At 38.6% G+C, this 25,419-nt stretch overlaps 1 protein-coding gene across 1 annotated transcript in view; it reads right to left on the reverse strand.

The window, feature by feature from the left end:
- Positions 1–25,099, reverse strand: part of GLIS1 (GLIS family zinc finger 1) — a 255,035-nt gene extending 229,936 nt beyond the window's left edge. Inside the window, exon 1 of the mRNA XM_044430459.1 lies at positions 24,766–25,099. Coding sequence (XP_044286394.1) covers positions 24,766–25,099 — 334 coding nt within the window. The remainder of the gene's footprint in view (positions 1–24,765) is intronic.
- Positions 25,100–25,419: the final 320 nt, after the last annotated feature.

A 25,419-nucleotide genomic window follows, 5' to 3' on the forward strand; every position in this document is an offset into this window, starting at 1 on the left:
ACCATGCAAAAGGCAGGTGAACGAGCAGGTTGCAGTGGGGAAAGGTAGGAGCAACACATGGGGGTTCCTGATCAATGAGCTTCTACTAGGTTGCACAACCTTGGCAGGTGTGAGAGGGTATAAGTCTTTCCTTCCTCAGTAATTATTCTTTGCAAATTCAACTATGGGCTGATAATACTCAGCTGAGCTTAGTTCCTGCGGCAGAAACCAGCCAGGATGAGATGAGGTATCAATTAAATAGAGCCTGAAGGGCACTTATGGAGAATAAGAATGAGCAGCCCCCATTCACCATTATCATTGTGATAGGACACCATTCCACTCATTTCCCTCCTGGGTTTTCCCACCATTCCCTCCATCTTTTTCTTTATTACAGAAAATCCATCAAAGATGGAAGAGGGGTACAGTGCCTCTTGATAGTCAGCATTATGACTCCTCTGACCAGAAACACATGCACAACACTTGTGTAAAATTTCCATGTAGGGCAGTTATAATTGAAATCCCAATTTCCCACACATTCACCCTCATTTGTGCAATTCTAACTCCCAAGTTGCAATGGATAAATCAGTACAATGAACTGAGAGTTGAAGAAGCCTGTCAGCCTGATTCCAGGATATTGCAATTATATGGGCTTAGTTTGCTACATTGATAGTACAGAAAGTAGCTTATTGTTTTGTTACACTCATGTGATCAACCTAGAAAGCTAAGAGCCAGAAGTTGCAACCCTTGCTTAAATCAAGTGAATATCCACAGGAATAGTTGCCGAATAACCAAGGGATAGTGGTGACCTCCATATGAGAAACCCTGCTGGCCGCATGCCAAGTGTTAGTAAGGAACACAGAGATAAATTTCATATCCTCTCCCCAGTGCTATCTGCAATATATCTCAGCACCTTAACCCATGAATGTCAGGTATTCTACTAAAATCTATCATTATTCCACTTTAACCAAAAGCATATTATGTAAAGAAGCAGTATAAAAAGAAGAAATACACATCTAAGCATTTTATGATTCAGTAAAGAGGAAATGATCCTCCTTCATGGATCACTGCGTTGTCATGGTAAAGGGGCTTGCGTAGCTCAATGAAGCTATGAGCAATGCCATGCAGAGAGCTCTGACAAAACGTGATCCACTGGAGAAGGAAATGGCAACCCACTCCAGTCTCTTTGCCATGAAAACCCCATGGACAGTACCAAGAGGCAAAAAGATATGACACCGGAAGATAAGCCCCTCAGGTCAGAAGGTGTCCAATATGCTACTGGGGAAGAGCAGAGGACTAGTACTAGTAGTGCCAGAAAGAATGAAGGGACTGGGTCAAAGCCGAAAGGACACTCAGTTACAGATGTATCTGGTGGCGAAAGGAGAGTCCGATGCTGCAAAGATCTATACTCCATAGCAACCTGGAATGTAAGATCCATGAATCAGGGCAAGCTGGATGTGGTCAAACAAGAGATGACAAGACTGAACATTGACATCTTAGGAATCAGGGAACTAAAATGGACAGGAATGGGTGAATTTAATTCAGGTGACCATCAGGTAGACTACTGTGGGCAAGAATCCCTCAGAAGAAATGGAGCAAGCTGCCTTCATAGTCAACAAGAGTAGGAAAAGCAGTACTGGGATACAATCTCCAAAATGACAGAATGATCTCAGTTCAAATCCAAGAAAAACCATTCAACATCACAATAGTCCAAGTCTATGCCCCAGCCACTGATGCTGAAGAGGCTGATGTTGACCAGTTCTATGAAGGCCTACAACACCTTCTAGAATTAACACCAAAAAATGATGCCCTTATCATCATGGGGGATTGGAATGCTAAGTAGGAAGCCAAAAGATAATTGGAATAACAGGCAAGTTTGGCCTTGGAGTACAAAATGAAGCAGGGCCCAGGCTGGTAGAATTTTGTCAAGAGAATACGATGGTCATAGCAAACACTCTTTTCCAACAACCCAAGAGATGACTCTACACATGGACATCACCAGACGGTCAACACAGAAATTAGACTGACTATGTGCTCTGCAGCCGAAGATGGAGAAGCTCTATACAATCAGTAAAAACTAGACCAGGAGCTGACTGTGGCTCAGATCATGAGCTTCTGGTTGCAAAATTTAGGCTTAAATTGAAGAAAGTAGGGAAAAGCACTAGGCCACTCAGATATGACCTAAGTCATATCCCTGATGAATATACAGTAGAGGTGACAAATAGATTTAAGGAATTAGATCTGATAGACAGAGTGCCTGAAGAACTATGGACGGAGGTTCGCAACATTGTACAAGAGGCAGCAACTAAAACCATCCCAAAGAAAAAGAAATGCAAGAAAGCAAAACAGCTGTCTGAGGAAGCTTTACAAATAGCTGAGGAAAGAAGGGAAGCGAAAAGCCAGGGAGAAAGAGAAAGATACACCCAGTTGAATGCAGAATTCCACAGAACAACTAGAAGAGATAAAAATGCCTTCTTAAATGAACAGTGCAAAGAAATAGAAGAAAACAATAGAATAGGGAGGACCAGAGATCTCTTCAGGAAAATTGGAGATATGAAGGGAACATTTCATGCAAAGATGGGCATGATAAAGGACCAAAATGGCAGGAACCTAACAGAGGCAGAAGAGATTAAGAAGAGGAGGCAAGAGGGGTGGTCACTGACCTCGAGCCAAACATCCTGGAATGTGATGTCAAAAGAGCCTTAGGAAGTCTGAGCAACAACAAAGCTAGTAGAGGTGACAGTAATCCAGCTGAGCTATTCAAAATCTTAAAAGACGATGCAGTAAAAGTGCTACGCTCAATATGCCAGCAAATTTGGAAAACTTAGCCGTGGCCACAGGATTGGAAAAGGACAGTTTACATTCCGATCCCAAAGAAGGGCAATGCCAAAGAACGTTCAAACTACCGCACCATTGCACTCATTTCACATGCTAGCAAAGTTATGCTCAAAATCCTACAAGCTAGGCTCCAGCAGTATGTGGACCAAGAACTACCAGAAGTACAGGCAGGGTTTCGAAGAGGGAGAGGAACTAGAGATCAAATTGCCAACATATGCTGGATCATGGAGAAAGCTAGAGAATGCAGAAAAACATCTACTTCTGCTTCATTGACTATCCTAAGCCTTTGATTGTGTGGATCACAACCAATTGTGGCAAGTTCTTAAAGAGATGGGAGTACCAGACCATCTTCTTTGTCTCTTGAGAAACCTATATGCGAGTCAAGAAGCAACAGTGAGAACTGGACACGGAACCACTGATTGGTTCAACACTGGGAAAGGAGTTCGGCAAGGCTGTATACTGTCGCCCTGCCTATTTAACTTATATGCAGAGCACATCATGAGAAAGGTGGGGTTAGATGAATCACCAGTTGGCATTAAGATTGCTGGGAAAAATATCAACAACCTCAGATATGCAGATGATACCACTCTAATGGCAGAAAGTGAAGAGGAACTAAAGAGCCTCTTGATGTGGGTGAAGGAGGAGAGTGTAAAAGTTCACTTGAAACTCAACATTAAGAAAACTAAGATCATGGCATCCAGTCCTCTCACTCCCTGGCAAATAGATGGGGAAGAAATGGAGGTAGTGACAGATTTTATTTTCCTGGGCTCCAAGATCACCACAGATGGGGACTGCAGCCAAGAAATTAAAAGCTGCTTGCTCCTGGGGAGGAAAGCTATGGTAAATCTAGACAGCATACTAAAAAGCAGAGACATCACCCTGTCAACAAAAGTGTGTATAGTCAAGGCTATGGTTTTCCCAGTTGCAACGTATGGCTGTGAAAGCTGGACCATAAGGAAGGCTGAGTGCTGAAGGATTGAGGCCTTTGAATTGTGGTGCTGGGAGGAGACTCCTGCAAGTCTCTTGGACCGCAAGGCAATCAAACCGGTCAGTCCTAGAGGAGATCAACCCTGACTGCTCTTTAGAAGGCCAGATCCTGAAGATGAAACTCAAATACTTTCACCACCTAATGAGAAGGAAGGACTCCCTGGAGAAGAGCTTAATGCTGGGAACAATAGATGGCAAAAGAAGAAGGGGACAGCAGAGGATGAGGTGGCTAGATGGAGTCACTGAAACAACTGGTGTGAGCCTAAGTGGACTCCGGGGGATAGTGAAGGACAGGAAGGCCTGGAGGAATGTTGTCCATGGGGTCACGATGGGTCGGACACGACTTCGCGACTAATAATTCTGCAATCATGTTAATTCAGACATCATGTTGGTACAAATGAACATAGACATGAACTCTGGGCTAATACACATTCAACAACACTTTTAAACCGAAGACAACACATTCCAAATGGACATACTATAAAACAGACCTGCATGAGTTTATTAAGTACCAGAAGTAGCTAATGGATGATAATGAATAAATAATGCTATTACTTCAAGCAATTAAATGGTAATATAAGGCTCCCTAACTCCTTCCTTTCAGGTTCTCTGGGCCTAAGAACAAGTCAACATAAGAAATAAAATAATGTGCTTCAACTGCACCATTTTGAACCAAAGCTTAACCATCACATAAAGGAAATATTGTCCAACTCATTAAATGCTACCATCTCTTTTATAGTTTCATATATCAAGTTACAACTGTACTGACGCTTTATACATTGGCTGAGCTTGTTGTATTACAAATTACCATTCAGAAGTTTTAGAAGGACAGTTGGTGTTGACAGATGAACAGCAGGTTATGAAAGAGATTCACTTCATTCATGAGTGAGGGGAAATAATTCTAAACATTTTTAATCAATAGAGCTGATTTTGTTCTGGAATATTGGAACAGATGGTGTTTTCTAATTAGGTAGGACCCAGGTAATTTTTGGCACAGCTTTTATGGACTTCACCACTCCAGCCCAAAATTTATTAGTATTCAGGAAAGCCAGTACAACAGTGTCAGAACTGGGGTTGGAAGTCTCCACAAAATCTAGTTCTTCAGAGCCTCTCTCAAAATGCTTAGCCTTTGCAAAACCTGTACTATTTGGGTTTGTACAATGTAACAATTACCATGGTTTGCCTATTCAAAATGATAACTGGTGCACATCACAATGCCCTGTGAGTTAATTACCCATGATGGCTCAAGTGTAATGTGCAAACAGGCCCAATGTGAAGTTTGGATCTAGGTCACTACCTTCTCAAAGGCTCTCTTAAATGTGCATGAGCACTGTAGTCCAAACAAAAAATGGAATATACTTCTTCATAAACATGCTTAGGATGGTTTGCGTTAGTGTTATGAAACATCATTATTATTGCCCCATCTTTCTGGGGAAAAAATTAGTAAACAGCAAATGTAATCACTTCAGGTCAATTACATTGCTGCAACTGCTAAAATTCAAAATTCACAGCATATTTTCATTTTAAGGTAATCAGCATTGCTTTGGAATAGCTGCCATAAAACTGAACATTTGTTGTGGATGCAAAAGGAACCCTTCTTAGCAGCTGCTCCCTGGCTTTGGAACTTCCCACTGGGGGAGGCTAGATTGGCTCCCTCTCAGCTCCCTCCCTACTTTTATTCAAGCAGGCCTTTGGAATGAAAACTATTCTGTTGGGTTGGGTGCTGTATTTACTGTTGCTTTTAATGTATTATTGTTCAGTTATGCTATTTTAAATGCTGGCTTTGTTGCTAACCACACTGAATACTATTTCATAGTAAAATAGTGAGATAAAAATAAATTAAAATATATGGAAGCATTAATTTCTAAATTATACTGGCTAACAGGTTACCAATGAATGCTGATGTAAATACAGTATCATTAAGTGCTTCACACAAAACAGCAAAAATATGTGATCTTCTGCATCATGGAGATCTAATACAAAGACCCTAAAACCACAACAGAAAGACCGTTCAGTTTATTAATTCCCTTTGGAACAGTTTAGAAGTCATTGAGTTAACTCAAACTCCAAGTTTTACAGTTCCCAAGCAATCTAACTTTATCAAGTTTAAGATGAGTTGAATTACTCATTTATTATCAGCAAACTTGTCCCAATGTGTTTTTTTTTCTTTGCAAAGCAAAAATTAGACTGTTACCTTAAAACAGTTTGTTCCTTGCCAATGTAAATCTTATAACCAGAAGAAGGGGAAATAGTTCTTTGGTGCCTATTTTTCTTTTTACTCCAACATCCTCCTTCTATGTGAAACTAGCAAGGAAACACAGTCCTGGCTTCCTGTTTTAAAGGAACTGCATTAGTGTATAGACCCTTAGGCAGCAACTTAATGAAAAATGAAGATTTTATAAAAATGTTGGCAGTCTTACGAAATACGTGCCTGAAGTCCTTATGTGCCTGCATCTGTGTTCACACACATACGCCAAACTGGCTAACATTAAAAAGAATGTTTGACATGGTATGATTTTTTTAAAATTAACAATCATATGCATAATACATAGGCATGAGATACAACTGCATGCCCTGAAAATATTGATTCCTATAGTCCTCTATTATGCAGAATCTTGAGTGTTCACTGATGATGATGATTAAATTGAAAAGGAATAGATCCTTACTGCACATAAATTTAACTCCAGTAAAGAAAAATGTATCTTTTTAAAGTTTAAAAGAATGCATATTTTTAATACATCCAACAATGAGTATTGCCTGGGTGATTAGTTAATAGACTAAAATGTCATACAATCAGTTAAACATATGAAATGCAATCCAAAGATTGTAACCTGCTCAGGGAGTCCTGATGGCTAAAGAGGTGCGCTAAAAATCTAATGACTGAATGAACGAAAAAAAAAAAAGAATGACATATTTAAAAGAACAATCCAAAATGGAATATATAAGCAACTTGATAGCATTAATGATGAGCAAAACTGTAATCAAGAATTTCCTTTCCCTCCAAGCTTGGGTCTCAGTGGCTTCACAGACCCATGGAGGGCAGGGCAGTCCCTCTGCCTGGAAGCTGAGAAGCATCAAGTAGCTACTGGGGGTTTACCAAGGAATGTGAGCTGGAAAATGGGAGTTCTTGCTTCAGTCATTCCACACAGTATGTTAAGCAAGCAATGTTTTCTATATCTCTGTGTCCCACCTTTTATCCAATATTGTAAGTGAATAACATCAGCATGTTTTACATTTGCAAGGTTTAAGCCTTTTAATTTAGATTAAAATATTGTGATCTACTGTGAAAGAAATGAAGTGCCATATAAATACTAGGATTAATAAAAATGCTAGCATGCCAGGCACATTTTTTGTGCAATAAACTCTCTAATTCTAAAGACTAAGGTTGGGTTTTTACATGTTATTTGTGCTCATAGGATAATTTCTCTCCAAATTAATTCATTTAATGTAGGAGAATCAATTTATTTCAAATTTCTCAAAAGCTTAACTTTTTATGTCTTTATCCACTCCCTTCAATTGTTACTATTTACAAAGAATATCCTTATTTTCTAGGACTTGTCCTTGTAAACTACTGTCACTATTTTTGCTTCTTGGAAGTGCCTTTTAAAAATTTGGTTTTGATGTAATTAGCATTATTCCCTCTTTTGAGAAAAAGAAGTGGTCTAATGGATGCATCTTGCCTCTAAGGTACCCATAGTCTGGATGCACATGTACTAGTGCATAGCTTGCCATTTCACACACTGCAGACAATATTTTGAACTGCAGACAATTGTTGTTGTTAGTCGCAAAGTCATGTCCGACCCATCGCGACCCCATGGACAACATTCCTCCAGGCCTTCCTGTCCTCCACCATCCCCTGGAGTCCACTTAAGCTCACACCCCGACTGCTTCAGTGACTCCATCTAGCCACCTCATTCTCTGCCGTCCCCTTCTTCTTTTCCCGTCAATTGTTCCCAGCATTAGGCTCTTCTCCAGGGAGTCCATCCTTCTCATTAGGTGGCCAAAGTATTTGAGTTTCATCTTCAGGATCTGGCCTTCTAAAGAGCAGTCAGGGTTGATCTCCTCTAGGACTGACCGGCTTGATCGCCTTGCGGTCCAAGAGATTCGCAGAAGTCTTCATAACAATTACGTTTCACCAATTTTATTTTATTTTTTCCAATTTGCCTTCTTGTTGGCTTTTAAAATCTGTAGAGAACACGCTACCACAGAGTAAACCGACAAGGTAGGCAGTGAAGGGTTTTTGTAAATGTCTCTACTCCTCTGTGAAATGTTGGTGGCCATGAGTTGACCCAGTTCACACATCCCAGTAGTTAATTCACATGAACTGTTTCCAGTTAGCCTAAGTGACCTAGGAATGCTCAAAACAGCATTTATGGTTATTTTAAATCTTTGTCCTCAATTGGAAGTTGAATCAGAATCAATACAATTGCCAGAATGAAAACTGTGAGATGTTCTATAATATTCTGAATTGCTACTCCATGGTTCAGTTGGCAACAATCCAGGAAGCTTGATGAGGGACAATAGTTTTAAGAAGGGAATGGATTTGTTTTGGGACTACAAAGCAGGTAGTTTGAGCTACTTCTGCAGATATTTGAAAACGAAAGTATTAGCCAAATTTTGTGACCTTAATAAACTAACTTGTATATCTTCGTATCTGAATTTCTTAAACAAAACAAAACCTTCATTTTTACATAATGAAAGTGTCTTGACCGTCACTGCATGTTGGCAATAAGCAAAGAATAAAAGTAACCCCGATCAGCATTAGCTTACCCCAAGTACCTCTTAAAGTGCAGTATCTACACTAAAGTAGACCTATAAATTAGTCTACCACTGTCATTATTAAGTACTGCCACTTTGCACTGTTTCAAAATTTCAGCCTTTTACCATTATTTACTACCTACCATTTCCTTTCTACATAGTGGGGGCATAAAATACCCAAGGATCTATTGCTTTCCAAATAAATAAATAAATAATAAATAAATAAATAATGGCCCAAGCATAAGTGAAGAACTGAAACATAAAACATTCCATGGATTTTTCCAAACACAAGTATCTAGTAAAGCAGAGATAAGTACTCTGGGTGTCAATGGGCTAGCACAAATCATGGAATTTCATTTGGAAAACATTTCTCTCATCAAAAAGAGATTTTTTTTTTACAGTGACAGAAAAACATTATTTACCACCCACAAGTAATAGTTTGTATTAAGAATTGAGAGTTTGGCCTGAGGTTTTTACTTTCCTGATATTTCTAATATTTGGAGTTCAATGCACATATAACACAAATATGAGCTGTATTTGCATTTAATTGCATCAGGATACATTAGAAAATGGCTTGGGGTAGTTACCTTACTCCAAAACACATTTCTGTAAATCTTTTAGTGTTGTGGGATGCTGTTCATATTTTCAATTGTAATGCAAGAATAGCCAGAACCAAGTCATCTCAAAGCTTTTATTTAATGGCTTCCCCACATCTTTTCTTTAATGAAACAATAGTAAGATAAAGGTTGATGATAATTTATTCCCCCAAGCTAACTGCAAAATAAAATAAAATAAAATAAAATAAAACCAAACCAATACCTGGAAAAGCACCAGCTTGCCTAAGGACGTAGCTATGCTACAAGTGCAGTAAAATTCTAGATATCCAAAATGGTTCATTAGTATGGAAAAAATCCAAAATTAAGAAAATGGTAAAAGCTTTGCTAGAAACAACTGCTCAAGTTCTAGAGAATACAAATGTAAGCATTCTGAAATCTTAACTATCATGACCTCCTTCAGAGAACTCTGCTGGAAAATGCAGTTTTGAGAAGGTGTAGCTACTCAGGATTCTAATTTACTTGTTTTTGTTTCCTTGGGCTTCACTTATGCTGCACTGGGTCCAGGCTGCAATGAAACAGAATTCTACTGGTGCTCTTTAATGCAATGATGTTTGTAATTATGTTTTGTTACTTAGTATATCGGCATATGCATTAACTATGTACTCAGATTCAGTGTTTCAAAATATACTGAATGTGTGCATACTGAGATTTAGTTGTGTTTATATCACTACATGCTCACCAAAGTATAACTGTTTGCAAGACATACAACAATGCTCTAGATAAACTCTATAATTTGAATGTCCGGTGCTTTGTTAATGACTCAATGGGCAAAACAGTCAAATATATGATACTGACTCCCATTTAATATATTTTATTGACTTTTTGTAACCTTTGAGTTTAGTTTATATAGAAAAGCAGAGTATACATCTGTAAATCAATGACAACTTTAAAAGGTACTTTTAATCAGGATTTATGATTTTGTGGTGCAACACAATGAACACTTTAGGGATTTTAAACTTGAACACCTGTGGTAGCTTAGGGCCAAGTTATCTCAAATATCACTGTCTCCTATAAATATCTTATCTTAAATTTTCTTCAAAGTATTTGCTCCAAGTATACCACCAAATAAAACAATGTGGGTAATCACTAAAGAATGGCCTCTTTCAGTATGGCACATGAGGTACTGAACTATTTCAGTTTCAATTGTTTCAGTTGGCATCGTCTTTATAGCTTTTTGGTATATCCATTTTTTCAGTCATTCAGGCATTTTAGATAACTTCTAATGTGGGCCTCTCTGCTTAAAATCAATGTACCAATTGTGCTTTGGTATAAATGTTTATTGCTTTACATTGTATTTATTTTGTGGGATGCCCAAAACACTCATGGTATGGGGCTACAGTACAAATGGAGTAGCTAAATAAATCACGAAGAATACATGGCTTTTGAAATCACCCTCACCAAAGAGTAGATGACAATTAAGGGTAGAATCTTAGAATCACACCTAAAATGGAACGCATTCCACCAAAGACAATGAGATGTGCTTCCAAGCCAACATGCACAGGGTATCCTTGGAAGATTATGTAAGGTATTTTGCAGAGTCATTTGGAATAATGCAGATTCTTGCAACACATTGAACAAAATGCCTCCAGAGATCACTGAATAATACTGGGGCACTATTGCTGCTATTGAGACCATCTGCTTAATACCCAATTACTAAAAGCAAAAGTAATGGATTTTCTTGCCTTCCAAGCAAATGCTTGTTAGCCTTGTTTTCTAGGCAGCATCCAAATTTTATAACCATGTATTTTGACTATAATAGTCATTCAAAAGCCAATGTGTTTCACTGTGTGTAAACTTTCCAATCAGGGCTGCACCTTTTTTTATTAACCTGCCCTTTAAAATATACTTTTTATCAGGTTCTAATGTCCAACGCAATTTAATCAGAAACACATGCCTCATAAATATCATCTGTCATGTTCCATTAGTTTCATGCAGAAAAAGTACAAGTCAATAAACAAAGGTTGTGCCATAAATCTGCCTTGAACACATTATACCACAAATAAGAAAATAAAAACATATGTGTCCTTTGACCTAAAACATCTTTAAAAATGGGAACTCTAGGTATTGTTTTATACCTTCAGAAATGTTTTAAATGTTCACAATTAATTGCATACCTAAGCAATTTCAATTTACATAATGTTGATACGTAGATGGTGATTAAACAAGAGCTATGCCTGCAAGGCACCTGTTAAATCACATCACTGCTTCTTTGCCTGATACTGATAGCAAGAACTGCACAATGAGAGCCAGTTTCCTCCACCAGGCAACTGTTCTATAAAATACCCATATAACTTAAGAGAAACTGTTATGTACAGCAATTAAGAGAGAGATGGATGGAATTAACCATGTTGACTTGAAAACTGGATGGAATTTTCTGCAGCTGTGAATACATAAAAAAAGAACCTAACATCCGTATTAGACAGAAACACCTGATAGAGAAGATTCAGATTATCCTACTTTTGTATAAACTGTGGTGATAGCGACACGCCTCCCCACTCAACAAATTCTATGGACAGAATTTTTAGCCAAGTTTACATCAAAACAAATTGGCTGGATGAAGATATGCCAATATCCAAATCTGGTATTTCCTAATGAACTCTGGTAGGATCTCATGTGACAGCGCAAAACTGAACTATCAAAGAGAGCCTTCAAATTAAGAAATTTTCACTGAAGCCACAGAAACACTTATTCCCTTTCTTTGATGATATGTATTTAATTTCTAGACTCCCGGCATAATGGCTGTCAAGTCACATTCACAATATCGCTGCAATCTGCTAGAAGACCAACAACTGAACACTGGATGTTGAAAGCATCTATAAAGCACATAACATAATCACAAAGGCCAGGGAAAATAACCCTAAAAATGTTTTTTTAATCAATTTAGCTATTACCTCTCAATAGTTATATTCCATGTATACAGTCATGTGCCTTGTAGCTTCTGCAAACTCTTATGGGCTCCATTCATAGTTGTCCCTCTGTTTTGGTGTACAACCACTTTTTTTCACTCCACCACATTATGGATCCATTTCTCCTTTTCACCAATCAGGCCAGTTTTCCCTTTTGAATGAACCTGTCAACTTCTATCTTCCCCCAGGTATTCTGTACATCCTTTTTGCTTTTCTTTACACTTCCTTCTTGTTTAATCAAGTTATCGCTAGTTTTTACATCACAGGAAATAAGAAAGCCAGACAGTGGGTACATGCAGTACTGAAAATCTTCAAGGCTGATTTTCTTTTCTTTAATAAAACCACATTATTATGCCAGGAAAACAAAACAAAACACTTCCCTAGAGACCATAATGTAGAATCACATCTAAAAGGAAAGCTTTCAAATATTTGATTCACTTAGTAGTCAACAGAGCAAGCTCAGAAGAACAAAATTTTTTGGAATGTCTTAAAAATGTGTGACTAACTCAGCTTCTAAAGAGGTTATTTGCAAGTTAACTTTCTGGTCTTCCCACAGAAAGAAAACAAAGGAGTAAATTGCAGGCTGTAATCTTAGTGGCATGCTAAAAAAAAGTAATCGTAGCAATCACTGAGCAATCACGAATGCAACAGCATCTTTACAATTCAGAAGAATTAGGAAAAAAACCACTGATAATCTTTTCCATCCATTTACTAAACAACTGTCACTTAATGCCCAATTTTCACTCCTCTAATCGGCCCTAATCTGTTCCCATGTAGATAGTAGGGTGGTCAACTACACAAAGACCTGGATTATCTTGCAACCCCCTCCCCCAATAACATTGTGATTTACAGAACAATAACCATAACCACAACAAGCAAGCAAATCCTGTGAGAGGGACAAGAGGAAATAACTGACAACTGGCTTAACTGGGTTGTGAGGATCTGGATTGTTTGATACAGGTTCACCTGTAACGTAGGTGATTATAGCTAGAATTTCCAACCAATGGATTTGCCACGGAAAACAGCATTCCCATGATAAGTTTCCCAATCTTCCCAGCTGTGAGGTCAATGAGTATTGGCCATGTGATGCAGCATCATGATTTGGTTTTTTAGGAAGCCACCATGCCATCAACAGGCAATGATCTGGAATGGAGCAAGTCGGTTATGAAATGCAGTCATGTGAACACTTACTGTCTAAAACACTTTCTTTTCACAGCACAATTGTAGAAAAGGTATGACAAAACTGAAGGTGCCAGTGATGTCACTGTCATGGTCCATATAGGTGTCTCACTGAGGTCAACAGCAATGTCTCTCTTTATTCCAACATGAGCAAACTAAAGCCACATTTAGTGCCTCTGTTCCCTAGTCTAGGTTGGCTGGAAGTTTCATAAGTCCCAGAGCAAATTTCTCCCCTTTGAAGACAATACTAAGAACATCCTTTGATTTAAAATTAAAGCAACCTCAGCAACACTTGACATATGTGCACATCCTACTACATGCAATTTTCCTCAGAAAATACTGGGAAAACCAATTCTTGTTTTCTTCTTCATACTCCACAGAAACCACAAACTCATCTGCCTGGCACATATATGGGGACACAAGGCAAGTCAAGGTTCCATTTAAAAGGACAAAGAAGTAGGGTCGTCTATTTTACCAGAAGCTAATGAACCAGAAGCACTATTCAAACATGATTCTAATATCATTTTGTTTCTCCTTGGGGTTACTCACCAACAGGGGAAAGTTCCAGGAAAGAGCAAATTCTATCAGGGACTCACCAGTGCCTAGCCCTCAGTGTGGGAGTCAGATTAAATTAAACCCAGCTGCTGAAGCAAAGGATGGTGAAAGAGACCAAATCTCAAAGAGAATAATGCCTTAAAAATACAAAATTTATTCCTAGTCTTATACTTGTACGACATTTGCTCATTTTCAAAGAAATTGTACTTTCAAACCAAAGTCAAGGTGTTGTGTGAGTGTTTTTTTAATGTTAACAAAACATATCACCCTGATCTTTTGCCTTTAGCCTGATACCTCTGAAGTGTGCCACTCATCCCTCCCAGCAAAATATCCCATTTCATAAACCTGCTCTTAGATATCTGAAACGACACATCATTAAGCACTTAGCTTTAGGCATCCAACATTCCAAAGAATTACAATTTAAATGTATTATAAAGAAACCTGGACCATGTTAAGCATGAAGTACTTAAGAGCACATCCATCTAGAAAACTGATTCATTTCTTATTTGGCAGTAATGTCACTGTCAGTCTACAGGAAAGAAAAGTATATTTGCCTCAAACCCCCCCCCCATATATATATATATATATATATGTCTTTTACTTTAAGGCACCAAAAGCAAAATAGGTTCTCATGGCTGATATGATTCAATTTCATTTCTATGAATGACTTTTAACTGTTGTTGATTCTTTTACTCAAGGATTGGCAGTTTTAGTTACTAAGCTACTTCACCAGAATAAATCATGGACTAGCAGTGAATTGCTGGCAGACACTAGCAATAAAATTTAGGTCTTATACTACCTGACGGGAAGTTACTTGGCTTCAGAGCTGCAGCATATTCTCTTCTTCTTGTACATACACTCACTTGTAAAATTATTTGATTACAGAAAGATTATTATTTTATGAAAAATTAGGCATTGATTTACACACTGGATACTCTCTATCTTAGCCAGTATGTCTAACTTCTTCAGACATAGAAGGCAAGCAAAATACATCATCTACTATTATATATATTTCTACTAAGTATTAAAATACCAGGTCCCAAGAGTCACATTTCGTGTAGTTCAGCAACGTTCCAGAATAAACTAAGTCTTCAACCCCTTAAGAGCTTAAAATAACAGCAATTGAAATATGCATTAAAAAGTTAGTTTTACGGTATTTGCTGATGTCTTCTTAGGTCCATTTCCCCACAAAGTAAAATATGCAAATGCGTACAAGAATAAATTATTTTTCTTCTTAGTGCAAGACTCTTGCTATTATCTGCAAATCCTTAAGCATCAAGAATTCTTTTGAGTCTAGAAATCATTTGTCCAATCTTAGAAACAAATTTATAAATCAGATTTATTCCACTGCTGTGCTTTTTATTAGGAAATTGTGTAAAAACTATCAAAGAACAATTCAAGCATAGCAATACAAAAACTAATCAACATGAACCAGCAACATCAAACTATACCATATTTATGTTAATGTACCGATTGGCCAGATAGAGCTTGGCTCATTACTTTGCAATGGTTTGAATAAGCTCATGCGATTCTTACTTACACAAAACCACATGAAAATTGAAACGGCATAACTTGGATATATTTTGTACAGCAGCATTTTTCCCAGTAATCGTCAGTGATGAATAATCATTTAATAAAACACAAATTAAACCACAGAAGGCAGGGGAATCCTTCTGCCAGGTTAGCAGTGAAGCATGAGTTGTGTAAATAAGAAAAGCATTCACACATACTAGATGTCTTAAGAGTACAGAGACAGGGAAGAAAACCTGGCAGCTGGTCTTCAAAGATACTCTGAGGGAAGAATTGGAATGGAATTTAGATAAAATAGACTCTGGCTTTTCATATACCATACTTTGGGGAGAAGGGATTCCTGCTATTTTATTACATTAAAGAAAAATGTGCAGGCTTTACATTCAGTCAAATCTAATGCAATAAATACTTGTTTTACACAATTTGTGGCACACAATTTACATATATACCATTTGAGCTTTACAGATGGATATATAGATTTCTAACAGCACAAACAATAATTCTCACTGAAGCTTAGAACTCATTTTTATTCAGAAAGTTAATTCTTCACAAGAATGCTTTACTAATTTGGCTACTTTTACATGAAGATGCCTCTCTGTCCCTCACCAGATCTAACAAATGTCACATTAATTACCACAAGCTTGCAAAATCCACAATATCAAAAAGATGTGCTCCCATACACACAACAAATAATAGTAGATGAATCCCTCAGCATCTGGCTCATCTGAAGTCAAATGCCATCTCAAAACCAGAATTCAAAGAGTTGGCAGCAGCATTCCCAGCAGAAGTATGAGTAAAGAGCAGTGGAGTAAGTGAGCCAGAGATGGACATATTATTTAGTGGCTACAATAACCTCACCTGCCGCCGCCACCGCCACCCCAAATTCTCTGCTCCCTTTGAGCTTAGACACAATCTTCACAGTAGTTGTGTGTGTGGGGGGGAGGGGGGTTGATGAGTTCTCCCAACTGCAAGATACTGGTCCTGTTATAAAGCGAACTACCTTGGGGTAGCTGGTCTTGGATGGGCAATTAAGACCCATTCATTTTACAAAAGACTGTTCTGAAGATGAAACTGCTAGAGCTGGCTTGTTGTTATGGATCAACACAGCTGCCTGCATTTTGGACTCCACCTGAGGCAGACTGCCATTATGAGTGCCTGCACTTCAAAACTGAGCACTGGAAGAGAATCAGTATGTTCCTCTTGGGACTGTAACACATCACATTTATAGTTCTGGGATTGCTTGCCTAAAAGCTCTCATGCAGGATCTCCATGCATGGAGAAAACTGGCATGTTGCTGGTGGGGTGGGATGGAAGGCTTAACAATCCAGGTTCAAAATTCACTTCTGAACTTTGCATGGACAACACATTTTTGACATCCACATTCCAGGAAGTCAAAGGAAGAAGGCTTTACATGTTTTTGAGGGGTACCATAACTGCTCTTGGGGCTAGTTTACATAGTCCATTTTGTTTATATAGAACATACTTTGCAAGAAATGCAGTGATACTGCTTCTGAATGGCAATACTTCAATGTGCTGCTGTGAACATAAAAGTCACAGAATTACCTGCTGTTGTCAAAGAAAGGTCCTACTAATAGCAGACACTTCTTCATGCAAACACATTTCAGAAAGCAAACTGGGAATGGCCAGTGAGAATCCAGCCTTATATGGGCATAGACAAATCTGTCAGTTTCACTTTCTCCTACATTCAATTTTTACAAGTCTCAAATTCTTTCCATCCCATTTATAAAGGTGTTTGTGAATTTTGGTAAGTTTGTATCAAGACACCAACCAAGTGAAATTCTCACCTGTGTATACTAGCCAATTCAATAGGGACACAGCTATTCTCAGCAGGAAGAAAAACATGTTGTGTCTGCCTGCCATACAGTTATTCAAGATGAGAAACCTGTTGGGAAAAACAGGTAGCAACCCTAATGCAGAAGCACAACCACGACTGAAATAACAGCAGTTCAAAGCCCAGCCCCGACATTTACCGGCTGAGCACACAACACTCTCTGGGTAGGTGGATGAATCTGTCAGTTTTGCATTTTCTTGTCACACTGTTGTAACAGGACGCATTTCAGGATTCTACTGTATATGTAGTATGTGTAATAACATATGTAATGTCTAAGAAAAAAGCTTTAAGCTGCCCATGCCTGTGTAAACAACAATTTGTAATTTCTGAATATACTTATAAGACCTTGAAAGACTACTTATTTCAACAATAGGCTCCCTGCCAAGCTATCACCCACAAAGTGGCAAGAGCTGTTTCTTCTAATTAATGAGGTTTTATATTTTTAAATAAAATCTTTTCTGAAGAATTTGTTGAGACCTTTACAAGCAAGTGTAAAAATGAATCTTTCTTTTAATGTGATTTCCTCTTCTTCTGGCCATTTCAAATGCAGGTAATGCAAAAGGAAGAAGAATTCTGCAGCATAGCCTTTCCTTAACCTGGCACCCTCAAGATGAACTAGCATGGCCATCAGTCAGGAATTTTGGTATTGTAGTTGAAAATATCTGGAGGGTATTAGTATGGGGGAAGGCTGCTCCAATAGGATGCAAGTGAAAAAAGTGATTAGACACACAAATACAACAATGAAAGGCCAAAAAAATTCTACAGTCAAATAATCCCATCTTTTTTCCCCACAAAACAGAAAACTATAAAGTGGGGGCACACATATCTTATAAGCTGGGCATCAACACACATCATAGGATCTCCTAAATAGGACCTTCTTTTCCAAAGACCTATTGGGTCTTCCAAATTATTTTGGTGGACTTGTTATAGATTTTTGCTGCCATGATTATGTACGTGTAACTCCTGGTATCCCAGTATTTACAGACACCCCAAGTAAAACAATGTGGTTTCCCGAGATCTGTCTGAAATCGTTTAGTCTGTTTCTCATCATGTAAACACATCCAACTCTTGTGATGAAATTCCAGGACACTCTGTCCCCCCAGCAGCATGTTTTTGTAAGCTACAACTAGATTTTTTACAGTTATGTATTTCCTTTTTGATTAAATGTTGCTGAATCTTGTTGATTACATCTGTAGCTTTTTTAAAAATTTTATAGATTTACAGAAGGAAATTGATAGCTACCTGCATCTCAGTCAGTTTCATACCCATAGTGTGTGTGAAAGTCAGGAAGTTCCTGTCTCATCTCAACAATGGAATTATTAGTCAGTCTTTATTTCTCAGTGCCATACCACATACAACACTATCCGTGTGGTTTGGCCCAGCATGCAATTGCTGCTGTTTTTATCCAAAGGTCTCAGTGCAGGGATAGACCATGATTTGTGGGCTTTAACCCTTTAACCTTTTGCCCCAGTTATGGTCACAATTCAGAATCTGAGCCCAACATGCCTGCTATTCACAAGGAATGAAAGGAAAATGTGCATTTATTTATTTACTTACTTGAACCCCACCTTTCATCCTGGAAAATTGCATGCAAGTAATCAGTGGGAGCTTTCATCCCACGGCAAGCAACAAGCGTGAGGTTGGAGCAATTCCAGCTGGGATCTGGTATGGCTAACAGTCATGGTGTAGTCACTGTAATCTGGAGACCCATGGCCCATGGTCTGCCCACCTTGAACTAAAAGGCTAATGTATCCATCACTGAGATACAATACAAAATGCTTTGCACCCTGCTCCTAAGTAAGTCTGCTCTATAGACATTCATTGCATCATACAACCGGAACAAAAATAAATTACAACCAAGGTCATAGTTTCTGTTGTTGGACAAAGCTGAGAATCCATATTAAGTGATGAAGGATACAATCCCTGTTCAGAGGTAACTTTACATGCTTGGTTAATTTTCCCACCTTCTAAATTCATCTCTTCTGTGGACTCGACTGAACAGTCCTTGGATTAAAGGCAAACAAGTCTACTGTGACACTGGATGTTTTTCAGTAACCAACTCTAGTGATGATACAAGAGGACTAACTTGTTTAATTCAAATGGCCTCACTCGCTGGTCAACCTTTTCAAGCTTCAAGTAGGAATGAGGGTAAGGAAAAAAGGAGAGAAGGCACAAATGAAAAGAGCTCAGTAGGTAAAATTCGGTAGGTGGAATTTTCAGTGAGAAAAAATGGGGAGGACAATTGCCACAACACATACCACACACAGTGGTCTGCCAAGCCAAAGCTACTCACAGAGTTCATAGCAGCAGCTAAAGATGTTATGTGAAATTTATTTACTCTGCATCCAAGCCCATAATAACTCCTTCTTGAAACAGCCCATTTCACCACCCTATAAGGAATGGACACAATTTTTGCTCTTACCAAATATGAAAATATTTAAACTGAACCTGAAATGCTCCAGCTTTAAAGAAACAGTATGCCACTTGATTCTAGAGTGTAGGCAAAACATTCAAAAGAGAAGCCACAGACAATAAAGTTGGTGTGCCTAAATTTGTGTTTTTGAAAGTAAATAGATCCAATAATAAATTTTAAAAGGACCATTCGGGCTAGTGCACAGATTCCTGGAACCAGTGGTTAAGAACCACTATAGAAGCTAAATGATCATCTGCTACTCAAAAAAAGAACTACAACTATTCCCAGCCAAGCTATTGAAAATCATTGTTACAACCAGTTCCAACTTACTGTAGGAATAACAAGGAACCAGAATTAGGTCTGATCTATTTTAGCTTTGCAGCTTCTGCTCAAGTTTCTTTTCACCTCCTATCCATCTCTCTTTTCAGTGCTATCAAGCAATCCATTATGCAGAACATTGCTATAGGATTTTTTAAGAAAACAGCATGGGATTTCTTTGAGATATCATACTTTGTTATGTTTTACTATATCACTTCAAAAACATCCATCACTTCTTAGAAACCCGATTATCAACTCTCACTAAACAGCTTTGTTTCCATCAAATAAACCTAAAATTGAATTTTTAGGACTCTTCAAGATGAGGGTTTTATCATGCAGTCACCCTGCCACATTCATGCTGGCCCAGTTTGCATAATCACATCATACTACGGCATATGCAAGACACCTTTTACCTAATTACCTGCCCAGATGTGGCTTGCCATTCAAATGCATGCAGCATGACTTGTTTGAGGGGGGAAAACAACCTTCAAATAACCTAACATAACCAGCAAATAACTAAACAAATTGTGTCCAGCCCACACTGGAGCTTAAACAAACCACCACGGCTTATTTAAGATGTGGTGATGGTGCAAACTGAGCCAAACTTTACAAAGTAGATTAATTTTCTCATCATTTTTTCTGTTATCATTCCACCCCAAAAAGAACCTGTTAAAGAGACAAAAGGGAAGAATGGGTGTAAGATGTATTTTTACTGGTAGCACTAGCAGCCCTGAAAGTCACTTAGAGGAAAAAATACCTTTTTCATTCCAAGAGGTATTTGAATGCAGAAAGGAGTAACTAGAATGGCCATGAGACTTGAGCAACTATGCAGGTCAAAACATTTCCGAAAGATAATGGTCTCCCTCTGCTGCAACAGAAACAACAAAGAGGCATGTGGCACCTTACAAGCTAACATATTTATTCTGGCAAGAGTTTACATGGATTATAGTGATACATCTGATGAAGCAAGTAATAGTTTCATGAACACTTAATGTAGCAATCAATGTGAGTTTTTAAAATACCACACCTTAAAGTAACATTTGTTTGTTGTTTTTACCCTATTAGAACAGTTGTTATTATCGTTAAATTTCTATACTGCCCAACAGCTGAAGCTCTCTGGACAGTTTACAACAGCACTTTAAAAATACGATATAAAATGCACTTTGTTAAAACTTCATGAAGATGCCTACGAAACCAAATTTTAAACCAAATTTAAAACAGATACAAAAACAGGCTTCATTGGAGGCTTTTTTGCTTAGAAAACAAGGAGGATAAAGTTATCAGTGACTACTAGTTATGATTTCACACTAAAGATCAGAGGCAACATGCCTCTTGATGGGCAGCTGCTGAGGAGCAATGATAGGAGAACGCTATTAGTGTTCTCCTTTTGAGTTTCCCATAAGCCTCAATTCCCATATAAGGATGCTACACAGATAAACCTTTGGGGCATTTGTTATGTTGTCATAACTAGTAGTCACTGATAACTGAAAAATGATGTCATTTTTCTTGCTGTCTTATTAGGCTTTTGTGGGGTTTTAAAACTGCAGTTTAAGATATATGAATCAAGGTAAGCTTGTCAAAAATGAGATGACAAGACTGAACATCGATATCTTGGGAATCAGGGAACTAAAATGGACAGGAATGGGTGAATTTAATTCAGATGACCATCAGGTATACTACTGCGGGCAAGAATCCCTCAGAAGAAATGGAGTAGCCTTCATAGTCAGTAAAAGAGTAGGAAAAGCAGTACTGGGATACAATCTCCAAAATGACAGAATGATCTCAGTTCGAATCCAAGGCAAACCATTCAACATCACAGTAGTCCAAGTCTATGCCCCTGCTACTGATGCTGAACAGGCTGAAGTCGACCGGTTCTATAAAGGCCTACAACAACTTCTAGAAATAACACCAAAAATGATGTCCTTAGACTAGAGACCACTTCAAGAAAATTGGAGATATGAAGGGAATGTTTCATGCAAAGATGGGCATGATAAAGGACCAAAATGGCAGGGACTTAACAGAGGCAGAAGAGATTAAGAAGAGGAGGCAAGATTACACAGAAGAACTATACAAGAAAGAGCTTAACATCCCTGATAACCACGAGGCGGTGGTCACTGACCTTGAGCCAGACTTCCTGGAATGTGAAGTCAAATGGGCCTTAGGAAGTTTGAGCACACCAACAAAGTTGGTGGAGGAGACAGTATTCCAGCTGAGCTATTCAAAATCCTAAAAGACAATGCAGTTAAAGTGCTACTCTCAATATGCCAGCAAATTTGGAAAACTCAACAGTGGTCACAGGATTGGAAAAGGTCAGTTTACATTCCAATTCCAAAGAAGGGCAATGCCAAAGAATGTTTGAACTATCGCACCATTGCATTCATTTCACATGCCAGCAAAGTTATGCTCAAAATCCTACAAGCTAGGCCCCAGCAGTATGTAGACCGAGAACTACCAGAAGTACAGGCAGGGTTTCAAAGAGGCAGAGGAACTAAAGATCAAATTGCCAACATATGCTGGATCATGGAGAAAGCTAGGGAGTTCCAGAAAAACATCTACCTCTGCTTCATTGACTATGCTAAAGCCTTTGATTGTGTGGATCACAACAAACTGTGGCAAATTCTTAAAGAAATGGGAGTACCAGACCATCTTATTTGTCTCTTGAGAAACGCGTATGTGGGTCAAGAAGCAACAGTGAGAACTGGATATGGAACCACTGATTGGTTCAAAATTGGGAAAGGAGTTTGACAAGGCTGTATATTGTCGCCCTGCCTATTTAACTTATATGTAGAGCACATCATGCAAAAGGAGGGACTAGATGAATCACAAGTTGGAATTAAGATTGCTGGGAAAAATATCAACAACCTCAGATATGCAGATGATACCACTCTAATGGCAGAAAGTAAAGAGAAATTAAAGAGGCTCTTGATGTGGGTGAAGGAGAAGAGTGCAAAAGTTGGCTTGAAACTCAACATTAAGAAAACTAAGATCATGGCATCCGGTCCTCTCACTTCCTGGCAAATAGATGGGGATGAAATGGAGGTAGTGACAGATTTTATTGTCCTGGGCTCCAAGATCACCGCAGATGGGGACTGCAACCAAGAAATTAAAAGATGCTTGCTCCTGGGGAGGAAAGCTATGGCAAATCTAGACAGCATACTAAAAAACAGAGACATTACCCTGCTGACAAAAGTGCATATAGTCAAGGCTATGGTTTTCTCAGTTGCAATGTATAGCTCTGAAAGCTGGACCATAAGGAAGGCTGAGCGCAAAAGGACTGAGGCCTTTGAACTGTGGTGCTGGGGAAGACTCCTGTGAGTCTCTTGGACTGCAAGGAGATCAAACCAGTCAGTCCTAGAGGAGATTAACCCTGACTGCTCTTAAGAAGGTCAGATCCTGAAGATGAAACTCAAATACTTTGGCCACCAGATGAGAAGGAAGGACTCCCTGGAGAAGAGCCTAATGCTGGGAACAATAGATGGCAAAAGAAGAAGGGGACGGCAGAGGATGAGGTGGCTGGATGGAGTCACTGAAGCAGTCGGAGTGAGCTTAAGTGGACTCCAGGGGATGGTGGAGGACAGGAAGGCCTGGAGGAATGTTGTCCATGGAGTTGCGATGGGTAGGGCACGACTTCACAACTAACAACAAAAGTGCACTTTGTTGACCTAATGTGTTATTCTTAATTAAATGTATACCATGGCCACCATGAGAGTTCTTTGAGATAGAAAGTGATAATATGATGTTAATAAAATATTAAGCACAGGGTTTGGCGATTTTTAGCATAAAACAGGAAGCAGCCACCTACAATTTCTACCAGTCCACATCTGGCGGGGGAGATACACATTGCTGCAGAAAATGAACAGCCAACTACAAACTACATCTGTGACACCCTCACAAAGCTTTGTCTTGTCAAATGGATTACCTATGCGTAAATGCAGATAGTATTCTTTCCACCTTCAGGGATGATACATCTTGGATTTGCATACTAGAACCATCCCACATTCACTTAAGATGGATATACCATCAAATCTCCTTCTAGCCAATCTGTGTTGCAAGACAATCTTGCTAAGTATTCATCAATCAGACTTCTACATTTATTGAACAAAAATAATACTAACTTGCTCACAAGATTAACGGAACGTAGGATAAAGATATTCACCACTTTGCAATTAGGAGTGGCATAAATTATTAATATAAAGAAAGGCAAAGAAAAACTCCTTAATCCATGTAACAAAGAGTTTGCATGATCATGTTTCTTTCTCAATTATTAAATATATTATGCATACAAAATGTATTTTATTTTCAAACGCCAACAATCCTACTAAGTTCCCATAGAAGACTGTGGTTCACTGGAGAAGGCAATCATCTCAGGGAAAGTCAAAGGGAGAAGAAGAAAACCAGATATGAGAAAGACTTCATAAAGGAAGCCACAGCCTTGAATTTACAAGAGCTGAGAAGGGCTATCATGGGTAGGGCATTCATTATTCTGCTCACCTTAAGTTGGAGAAGACTTGGTGGCACATATCAACAAACAGAAGACAAGTAGCAGTTTCATCTTCTCATTAAATGAAAGTGAATGTGAAAGAGATTCTCTTCCGATACCACATTTTAATAGTACAATCTGTGCATGTTTTGCAAGATGTTGTACTGTGATTACTTATTATAAACATCAATGGACACCTACAAGGAACATCCAGTTTAGATTATCTTGCAATGAGAAGATAAAGTTACCATGCTAAAATAATTAATGAACAAACATTAAAATGCCATGCAAAGAAATAAGAAAAAAAAAGTTACCACAGATGAGATACTTTACAACTCATGCATTTTATTACTCACCCTTCTGTTGAAAATATTCTCTGCCAGCTTTAGTGCATAATGTCTCCTGTGCCCTCTGGAGAATAGGGAGTCTCTCAAATATGCTAGGCCTTTTGGGAAAGAAATCTAGCAGGGGCACTGGCAGTTCTGGTGGGCTCTGCTGAGCTTCAACGCTGCTGCCCCCATTGCTGACAGTTATTTTAAAGGACATCTGGGAATTCAAGAAAGCTCGGCTGGAGTTAGAACAATTGACTTGGGGCAGCTCCTTCATTGGCATGACTTGGCATTTGTCAAGAACGTCAAAAAGTGCTGCACCGCTGCTGGACTTCGGATAATCTGCCACCTCATAGTGCATAGTGACATCCCTCTCACAGGAAGGGCCCTTTCAAATTTCCTACTTCAAGTGGTGCAAGAAATTCAGAATGTAGAAAGATGAAGTCTGTAAACAGATGAAAGGTTCATTACTCACTCGGAGTTATTGATTTAACTCAGGCTTGAAAACAGCTACTCACATTGTTGCCTATAATAACCAAGTTACCTCTAGGTGATTAGGAAGTAAAGGTTTGTAAACTAAAAGAGAGTTGGTTGGTTTCAGTCTTAGGCTATCCATGTACCACAAATTATTACCATGTGTTTAAGCAGGCCAACTCAAAACAGGTTTTTTTGGTGCTGTAG

This window comes from Varanus komodoensis, unplaced genomic scaffold (assembly GCF_004798865.1).
Source record: "Varanus komodoensis strain SLA01 unplaced genomic scaffold, ASM479886v1 scaffold20_1, whole genome shotgun sequence".
NCBI lineage: Eukaryota > Metazoa > Chordata > Lepidosauria > Squamata > Varanidae > Varanus > Varanus komodoensis.